General features: G+C 42.8%; 1 protein-coding gene across 2 annotated transcripts; it reads right to left on the bottom strand.

Annotated features, from left to right (window-relative positions):
• Positions 1-758: 758 nt before the first annotated feature.
• On the bottom strand, positions 759-9,820 carry tbx18 (T-box transcription factor 18). 2 transcript variants are annotated; one of them, XM_038727781.1, is made up of 8 exons: positions 9,337-9,820; positions 7,804-7,966; positions 7,298-7,399; positions 5,801-5,972; positions 5,167-5,334; positions 4,081-4,145; positions 2,691-2,785; positions 759-2,615 (listed from the first exon to the last, which is right to left on the bottom strand). In XM_038727781.1, the coding sequence occupies exons 1-8, from the start codon at positions 9,569-9,571 to the stop codon at positions 2,074-2,076; spliced, it is 1,542 nt and encodes a 513-aa protein (XP_038583709.1). In that variant the 5' UTR covers positions 9,572-9,820; the 3' UTR covers positions 759-2,073. The 2 variants fall into 2 exon arrangements, with proteins under 2 accessions (XP_038583709.1, XP_038583710.1); XM_038727782.1 differs by having other exon boundaries at positions 7,804-7,963.
• Positions 9,821-10,260: the final 440 nt, after the last annotated feature.

The raw sequence follows: 10,260 nt of genomic DNA, 5'->3' as shown, positions 1-10,260 counted from the left end.
ATTGCTCCATCATGATATAAAGATAAAATACAGTATCGTTTTGGGAGGCTGTTGTCTTCTGTTTCAAATTGTTCTTTAGTACTAGCTATTACAAGAAATGTAGCTATTAAAAGTGTGTAGAACTCGTCTTATTTTCTTTTTTAAAATGTATTCTGGGTACGAGGCACATAAGAAATATGTTTCTGTGTTGTGTCTTGGTTTCTTGGAGTCTTTAGTTCATGTGCTTGTTCAGGTGTAAAAATTGGTTCACGTTACTAAGCTTCAGTGACAGCAAACATCTTTCTGAAAAATCTTGGCTTATGCTTTCAGCAGAGTAGTATGACTTTAGGGGGGGGGGGGGTCAATTCTCATGAACTTTGAAACTGTGAGGTCACATACTCGCTGACAACTCAACCACCTGTTACCACACACACACACACACACACACACACACACACACACATATCTGCACCCTCACACCCACATCCACATTCACTTCATACCCACCTCCTGTGATTAGTCCAGTTCAGCAGGGTTGTAGGTATTAGTTTGCATGGTCATTACACAATAAATACACTGTGTTATTTGCTTGTGCGTGTGTGTGCGTTTGTGTGTGTTGGTGTGTGGGTGTATGCGTGAACCTTAGAGTTGTTCTTTCTCCCTGTGTCCTTTGGTGGTATTTTTAATTTCTCTGGCATCCAAAGCCTGTGGAACAGCCCCAGTCTTTGACTGCTTTATCACAATTCCACTAGCACATGAGTGAGAAAACATTAGCATACAGTCCTCCACTCCTTGTTTTAACAAGGAGATATTGTATTGTAATCATTACAATAGTTTTAGTGGAAAGAAAAAGCTCACACACGTGCATTGACAATTGCCTTAATAAACAATACAAAATCAGTTAAATTAGTAAGTTATTGATTAAATATTAACATTGTGACATGAACAGATATATTTTATTTGGCTCAAAAAGGTCACAGAACATGTTAATGTCCTTGGCCAAAGGGCGTGCTGAAATAGCGCATGTTTGCAAAGAAAAGCTTTTCAGTCAAGTTCAGGGTTGGCTGTTACCTGACCCAGTCTAATGAGCAGAAGCAGGTGCATTGGGGTTTTAAGTGCGAAGGGTCACACAGCCCTTTATATACACATCTCTCCTCCCGTCCGCCTTCCCCCCGCTATATACAGAGACATCATGCGCAGTTAAGTCTGTGTCACCAAAGGAAAGATGTACTTCACCATGATGTCCAAACAGTGGCACCAAGCAAACGTTGGTCAAACCAGATGTAGAATATGTAGATCAGTCCATCATCCATCATTCTCCAACAGCTTTAAACTTGTGAGTCCAAAACTATCACTGGGATATGTCTCATGGGTCTTATCATGGTCATGATGTCATCATGTGAATATGCAACAGGCTCCTGGTGTGATGTGTAAAGGTTTGTGTGAAAAGAGCAGAGAAAAGGCCCTGTCTGTAGTGCATATTACTAGATGGACTTTAGCTTCATGTTTGTCATTCCAAAGACTTGATTGAAAAACACTGTCAGGCATGTAATGACAAAGAATTTAATTGATATAAGGGTTTTAGTCGATATATCCCATAAAAACAAGTTTAAAAGTGGTGTTCAGTAGCTCCATCCAAAGTAGGCCAGATCAAGGAGGCATTGTAGAATGCTGTGTGAGTATAATAGACTTCAGGGCCTCCTGCCAGGGGTTGAAGTGCCTGCTTTGAGTGTCTGGGCCAGCCCAGTTTCTGCCCAATCCATATTCAGTTCCGGTTCAGTCACTGGGTTTCATCGTTTGGACTCCTTATCCAAAGCTGCAAGGAGTTTCTCCCTTTAGTGACCAGTGCAGCTGCACATGCATGTCCTAGAGAACATACTTGAAAGATAAGAACCTGGTAAAATATTCCCTTTAGTTACAGAAACTCTGATAAGCTCTTCATGCTCACAGAAACTTGATCTGACACTCCTCTGCGTTTGTCCACAATTCAGCCTGATGCTTGTTCAGCATATGGATGATTAATTCGTAGAATGTTCTGAACCAAAAGGAACTTACACCCATCCCAGGGTGCCATTTTGTTTTCATGAGTCAAATTCAGCCCATGTGGGCAGTGACCTGCGAGGCCCCACCACCCGGCTGGCTACCTGCCAGTCCTAAAGTCCGAGAGTCAAACAAGAAGCCCTGCTGTCCCCCACTGAGCACACCCAGACTGTCCGTTAGAGTCCCGCTGGGAGACGAGCCAAGGAAGGGACTCTGATGATTGGCAGTGACAGCGGCGGCCATTTTATCAGGGCTGGCAGCGAGGCGTGGTGAGGGAGGGAATGTGTAACCGTACAGGCTGTAGGGCGGTGTGTGGAGGCGAAGCCCAGCGTAACCCTGAGGGGTGGGGTTGGATAGATAGCCAAGTTGAGAAGCTGGGAGAGGCAGGGAACAGAATCCTTCGCTTTCATACGCCGATGGACCTCTAGGAGGAGGGAACGGCTCCGGCGGTGTGCTATAACGATGGAGAGGGTGTGTGGGTCGGCTGCAGGTGTAGTCAGGTGGGCTGAGAGGGCAAACCTGGAAAGGTGAGGAGCACGGGGATGTGGAGAGCAGGTGAGGTGATGCTCCGACCCCTCCATGAGCTCCTGGTATACCTACAGAAACAAACTATGGTTGTTGGTTTGTATGTCTAAAACAACTAGGTATCCGAAAACTCCTCCTAACTTTACCTTGCTTGGCCATGCCAGGGATGTCCTCAAATGTGAGTGATCGCAGAGATGGACGCCAGAATGCATAAGACTCCACCAAAGCCTCCAGACCCATCCTGCAAAACGTACATAAATGCACACATTAACACACATACATCAGCATGGCTGATAAATCCTCACAAAAGTCATTGATGCCGCTGCAGCTGCTCTCTCCCAGCATGGCTCACTGGGTTGTACTTTACGCCAACCACCTGGTGGCCATCTTCGTTGCCCGTGGGGCCTCTCTTGCCGTCTCCATGGAGACCGCAGGTAATGAGGGGCATAAACGCCACATTGCGATTGGCTGCTGCCAGCCGGGTGCTCAGAGGTAATTGCTTTCACACGGCTTTTACGGGCGAATCAGGACGCAGGAGCAGGAAGCCGCAGCAAGGATTTATGAGGTGGGACTCCCCTTCCCCCCAATCTGCGTCTCCCTCCTCCTCTAGGTGGGGCAGAGGGTTGCTGTGGCGGGGTAATGCGAGTGCTCTGTTACCCCTCGTTAGCGTGAGGATAAAAGTCCTCCCCCCTGCGGGGTTGTAGCCACGGTGATAATTTAGACAAGCTGCCCGGAGCGGTTCTGTGTGCTCCAAAGCAGCCTATCAGAGCAGAAGTTTATTTAGCAAACTGCTTAACTCTTCCTGTAATATTTAAGGGGAGGTTTTTTTTTTCGGCCTTCCTGAGTTTAACTTTTATAGGGTCAGCTGTCAGGGTTATCCAGTTTGCCGTTCTCTACCTTCCTCCCTCTCAAATTTTCTGTCTCGCACGTTCCTTCGCCTCCTCTTTCCCCCTCCTGTCTAATGATTTCTGTGAGGCCTCAGGGGAGTGGCTGTTTGGAGACTGTTGGAGTTTTACTGCTGTGTTGTTTTAATGCTGTGTTTATATATGTTTAGAAATGTGTTTATACAGATTTTCTTCAGGACACTCTTGACTTTTATTATTTTGCTGTTGATGTTTATGTTCCCGTGGCTGGCTGGAATCTGACGCTCCATTTAGGTTAGCAGCCAAGGTTAGATTTTTCCCTCTCAAAGCATGTGCCTGTAACTATGCAAGTGCGTGATTAATGTGCCTTTAAAGTTAGCACATTTAAATGAAAATGCATTGCTGATTAATTTGGTGAAATTATAATATGTGCCACGTTTTGTCAGTTTAGTCAATTTCTTTACTGCCATTAAGAACAGATTTAATGAGAGGCTGTTGCACATTTTCCATTAGAAATAAATAAATAAATACATAGCTTTGCTCCCCATAAAATCTGACTGAAATAGCCGTGACAAAAACCACAACCAAGCCAGAATATAATGCAGTCATGCATCCCACATTACCCCTAATGCACTAGATAATGTGAAAATCTCTGTGGTTGAAATGAACTCACCGGTTTCTGCCAGAGTCTCTGAAGCCTTTGGCAAATGGGTTTCTGTCAATTTTCAGCCTTGTAATCTGAAAAGTAAAATAAGACTCTAATTATTTCCTAAAATGATGGTGATTATAAAGTCCATGATAACATGTACTGTATAGTGGAATATTTTTTCTAGCCAATATGATTCTCTTCTTCAGTGAGATCTATAAATACATGTTCATGTGCATAGTTAGCTGCCAATTGTGCTGCTTGTATGCATTGAATGTATGTGGGAATGCATGTATGTACTTGTGTGTCTCATACATATATGGGAATTTGAGTATGTGTGTGTTGTGTGCGTGTGCATGTTCGTTAATGTCTGCATGGCTGCCATGGGGCTGCCCAGGCAGTGGGTGGTGTTTAAGGTCCAGCTCTGTGACCCACATCCAAAAGGGACTTTTATAGGCATCGCCACCGTGTTCTAACTCAACCAACCCCATCTAACATCGTACTTCAAAGCTCACATTGATTGGTCCAGTGCAAAAATCCAGGGGGAAAAAAACCCAGTAGCTTTTCTTTGTTAAATACATTGCTTTTGAAATTTGGTGGGCAAAATCCAGAAAATATGGGCCGCTCAAACAATGTAGAAATGTCCAAGTTAAAAAATCAGCGTTTCCTTGGTTGAACTGCCTAAACACTCTAAACCACAGGACCTTTCGCCCACTCTCTCTCCGTTTTGCAAAACACACACACATGCATAGACATACACATACAGACCAGACAGAGGTGCAAAACATAAAATTCTTATAACACAGAAATTATTGAAACTGTTTACATCGTATAGTCCTGTTCTGTTTGTAACTCATTGCTGATGATATGCTCCATATGACCTGCAGAAATTTGTTTTAAACCCTTAAACCCTCAGTCATCACAAGCTAGTAACTACAAACAGTACAAAACTACAAAACAAACAACTGTATCTGTAGGCAACATGGCAGTTAGTGTAGCTCCTGCATGCTGGAAACATGTGGGTTTCTTCCTATGGCTATTTCAGCAAGTTTGGTTCATTCAGTGGTGTTAGTTTTAGAGTGGATGCAGTTGTGTGGAGGTCAGCTGTGCTACCTGTTGATTCTGATATGCTGTGACGGTGGTGAACACAGTCTCAGGGAAGGAGAAGGTGCGGGTGCCTTCCCCAGCAGGGATGGCTCTCACTGGGGATAACTCCTCTCCACACTCCTTACGGATTACATGGACCCGCGGCTGGTACTTGTGCATGGAGTGCAGAATGATCTGAACAGGGAGGGAAACATTTTTCTTTCAGGCTTAAATTACATTACAGAAATGTCATGTTATTCACAGCTATAACACACGATTGCTGGATAATAAATGTGCACACATGTGAACAAAGACACGCAACACACAAACATCAATATGTCATGTCAGAGGCCCCCAACTTGAAGGGAATTATAGAGCTTGCAAACAGAATTGTTTTTTTTTAGATTGTAGTTGTACTCCTATAAGTAATTATTACAAAATGCTGCAGGCGTTTATTCTCTTGTAAAATCTAACTTTTTAATTAGGTTTAAATCACAAAACAAATATCTAAAATCAGAGTATTTAATTATATAGTCCTTTTATAACAGAGATAAAATACTGTTGAAGAGGCCCCAATCAGGTAAATACACCCATGAGTATCACAGACATATAATAACATTACAGAAATATTTTTCCAGACAGTCTTAGTTGTGGCACTTACATGTCCCTGGTCATCCAATTCGTTGTTGGTCAGTTTAAGTTTGTCAAAGCTGACCACCTGACGCATCCACGTCTCTCCTGAGGCCGGGGAGTCCGGGTGGATGTACACTCTGGGCGGCACAGGGGAGTCCGCATTCCCTGCTACCATCCACTTGGAACTGTGGTACACGTATCTTCAAATTCCACAAACACAATGTAGTAAATTAATTGTTTTTTCATCCTGCAATCCAGACAATTTTACATGCACAATTGTGTGAAATGGCCAGGAAAAAAAAAACGGTGATTTTGTCACCAATGATCAGCAACAATCCCACATAAGTGATAGGCCTATGGAGACCTTTTTTTAAGAGAGAGAGAGAGATGATTGAATTTCAGTCAAAGGAATTATTATAGGAATTTATTTTATTTTTATTATAAAAATTCCATCAAAACTGTATTTATCATTCAGCTCAGCATTGTAATCTGGTTGGCCAGCTTTCAACTGGCTGCAGGTTATGCACAATGGAGCTTTTGTAAAGCATAGGCTATATAAAATATTTGTTATCAACTAAAAGGATCTAACACATATTTCTTGCATGATCTTACATGAATTTGTTAAACAAAGAGCCTGCAAAGTCAAATGTTGCTTTGCTTTTCAAGCAGCCCTAAAGCATTTTTTTTTTTACTATTTTAGTTAACCTAACTTAAATATCCTAGCTTCAAACAATGTAAATACATATCGTAGGCTATATAAGTCTAATGGCCTTCAACTAGAAACACAGCACCTAATTAGTTCCTCATCTGGTTGAAAGTGTGTTCATCACCTGCTGTTAAGCGTTTGGTTAAAAACCTGCAGACTCTCCTTCCTCCACATCGCGCTCGCCTGCAGCTCTTCAGTGTGTATATGAGCCCAACATTTCACTGTACTAAATGCCGAATAACATGTCCTCTTGGATGTCACTCATCACTCCGCCGCGCCGCTAACAATGTGTTCACATATAAACGGGTTCTGAAAGTTTGAAATGATAGACCTACAGTGTAGCGTGCAAAGACTTGGCTGCATTGACGCCGTTGCAATACCACGCTGTTTTATTCTGCATCATAACTACATTTGTTGGTTTGACCTTCCAGGGTGGAGAGGTGAGGCATCCAAAAGGCCTCTTCCAAAAGGGAAGGTAAAACCGCCGTGACAAAACACCGGTGCCAAGCGCCATTTGTGGAGACAGAAATGGGTTGCACAACTGAAAAATATTGAGTTATCCCAGAAACACTGTATAGAGTCTAAATCGAGATTACATGTTGACGAAAATTAGGCCTAGTGTAATATTCCCGTTTCTGTAAAACATGCCTCTTAGGTTATAGGCCACTGATGCAATCGTTGCACCCTATTAGCTTTGGTATTCCTATCATGAAGTCTTAGTACTTTTGTAAAATGTCGTTTTAAAATTAATAAATGGATCAAAATGTTTCATAAAGTCTTTTTTTGCATACGGTTGCGGAGTGTGCATGTGTGTCTTACCTATATCGTTTGTTGTCCACGGGGATTATATCCATGGCAATGTAATACTGTTGATGTGGGTCCAAGCCCGAAATCTTGACACGCATTGCAGGGAACATCCGCCTGACAGGAAAACCAAATAAATCATCTGCATTGGAGATTTCAGCTCAATTAAATGCTACATGAGTTTGCAACACCAAGTCAGTATTATTTGATAATAATCATCTACATTATCATCATCAACATCTTAATAAAAATAATAATAATATAGGCCTATATTATTATCAATTCTGCCTACTTCCATAATTATCTAGTTCAAAGCCTTCTTTTGTAGCTGATTTGCTCTTATCTCGTTATTAAATCTTTCGTATTTAATAGTTTATGTATGTTTCCATAGGCTGTAGACATATCTTCCTTTCCCTAGCCTATATTGTGTAAAGTATAATTCTTTATTTAGCAAACTCTCAGCGCGTCATTTTTTCCTCCCTTACATTAGGCGCTCCATTTCCATTTGAACTCTGTTTTACCGTCCAGCCTTGGTTATGATCATTTCCGTGCCAATCTCGTGGAACCGTTTCCACAGGTCTGATCCCTGCAGGTCCACGCGGGTCTCTTCTCCGGAGCCGGTTACCGGCGCCGTGCACAGAGCTGCGGGCTGCGGGCTCTCCAGCAGCGCGTCCTCGCTCTCTGCTGCACCGGAAAGAGGCAAGATTATCACGTTTTAATAGTAGCACACACATCCAAGTCAAGCAGTATCCACTTATAAGCTGTTACTTTTCTAGGCTTTTTGTCCTGTGACTCATAAGACTAAATGCTGAATACAAACAATAGCCTACATTTCAACAGCACACAAACGTTACAGCAACGAACTCCCTATTACATGATACCAAGACCGTTACTGTGTAAAGCACGTTTTGCATTTTATGAATATGAATTATTATTACTGCAATTATCCCTGTGAATATTGTAATGATGAAAACGTGCAGAATCCCACGAAAAGGTTACACATTTTACACACTGCAAGTTATTTTCATTTCAGTGACCTAAAAATGCATTATGATTTAATTCATTAAATTCTTGAATACTGGTGGTACACAGAAAGCTCGGGATTTGTATGAATAGTATGGTTATATGACAAGTTTACTGCAGGCCTACACTCATTACTGAACTCCAATTCAAATCCGAATATATAATGATTTTCATTATGGATTACATGAGTTTAAATCTATGTTTTAATATTGAGGATATTTTTCGAGGAGTGTTTATGTGCCTCATCGCTGTTGTTATTTTTGCTATTAAACACGGGCCTTGCCAGGTGGTGGGAATTTATGGACATTAGACATGGGCCTAACAAGCCATACTAACAAAAACAAATCATCAGCCAAATGCATTTTAAACTTGTAGCAGACTGAAATCCTAATTTGTCAGGAAAAGTCGGTGTATGCTTTCTGCAGACCTCTAAGCATCCTTTCCGCGGCAGTTGCCCTGCCTTTATACGCTGCTAATTGGCGTGTTTATGATTGCAACACAACTCATAAAGCGTCTCACATTAGTCACACTCACACCGCTCATATTTACTAGACCAGGGCCATGATATGATCTCACATAATATCCACTGTGTGGCTCTGACCGAAGCCTATTGGCCGTTTTGCTTTATAATCTGCATATTTTGCATCATATTACTGAATTTTCCTCGGCAATAAGCAGAAGAAAGCATGCATAACTCTGGTGAAAAGAAGTGTGCTGCTTATTATATTAAAAAAAAGAAATTTCAGCGAATAGCCAAGAGTTTTTTTTCCTTAAAAAAAAGAGGATATTAAAAGCGCATAATTAATAATTGCTACATACGACAATCAGTAAAAAGCTCTGCAAACAATTCTACTGCAAAAAAAGAAAGTAGGCTGTGGTGTAACATTTTCACCTTTATAGTAGGCTAGTAGGATATCATACTAATTTGGTAATGTTGCCTTTTCAAGAGCATATTTTATGCAATCATTGTTATTATAGGTCATGTTATTACGCTATTACTATTTGCCTTGTAGGCTTTCTTTGTTACTTACGGGATCCGTCACTTGCACATTCTGCCTCACTGCCCCGGTCGCTGGTGGACGCTCTGTCTGCCCGCGGCCCCGGGCTGCCGGTTAGATCAGAAGCGTCAGTTCCGTCCTCGTAGCCGGGGGACACGGCATCCTCTCGGGCCGTCCTGCGTCTCTTTTCGGCTCCGATCAGCGCCTCTACCGAGAATGCATGCGCCTTGACACTGAGCGCGCACGGGGACCGCCGCTTCTCTGCCATTTCTCTCGGTCTCGGGACAGAGGAAGGAGACGGCGTCACGAGTTTGCACGGAGCAAGAAAAGTTCAAAACACAGACAGTCGCCAAAAAAGGGATTCCACGATGACAGGCCGGTGCTCTCGGTGCGACTGGTTTGTCCGCCCTAGAGCCGGACAGCAGAAGAAACAGAGAGAGCCCAAAGGAACTGTGGTAATGTCTCCGTTATCCGTGAGAGCCGTGCGGACTTTTGGAGAGTGTCAACAACCAGAGCTTAGAGGAGAGTCGGAGAAGAGAACCTGTCAATCACAACGCAGGGCAACCAATCACGAGTAATCACAGCCCCCCGGAACTTTTCCCTGGTCCCGCCCGCTGTGGGGGCCGCTCGTGCCGCCTTATGTGGTAAAAGTAAAGCTGGTGATTGAATGTCTGCAGGCGAAGGAGCGCGAGGAGCGTCTCTCTGCATTGCTGCATTTTCACACACCGGCCCGACATGCTTTGCATATCTGGTCATTAGAAGCCTACCTGCTGCACGGTGGCCACTTGTGGAAATAAGCATTTGTTACAGCACTTGTTCCCCAAAGGAAATGTCTGAAATTGGGTTTCGTGATGTGATAATAGTTACAATAAACGATCAATACCTGTACTAGGCCTATAAAAATAAAATAAGTTCAAAATGTATATTTTCCTTTTTATGCCCTTCAAAAGGCATCTT

Source organism: Micropterus salmoides, unplaced genomic scaffold (genome assembly GCF_014851395.1).
Source record: "Micropterus salmoides isolate LMB-PRFRI ecotype aquatic unplaced genomic scaffold, ASM1485139v1 Ms_hic_scaffold_18, whole genome shotgun sequence".
NCBI classification, from domain to species: domain Eukaryota; kingdom Metazoa; phylum Chordata; class Actinopteri; order Centrarchiformes; family Centrarchidae; genus Micropterus; species Micropterus salmoides.
Note: the sequence above shows the minus strand (reverse complement) of the source record. Positions and strands in the feature narration are given on the sequence as shown.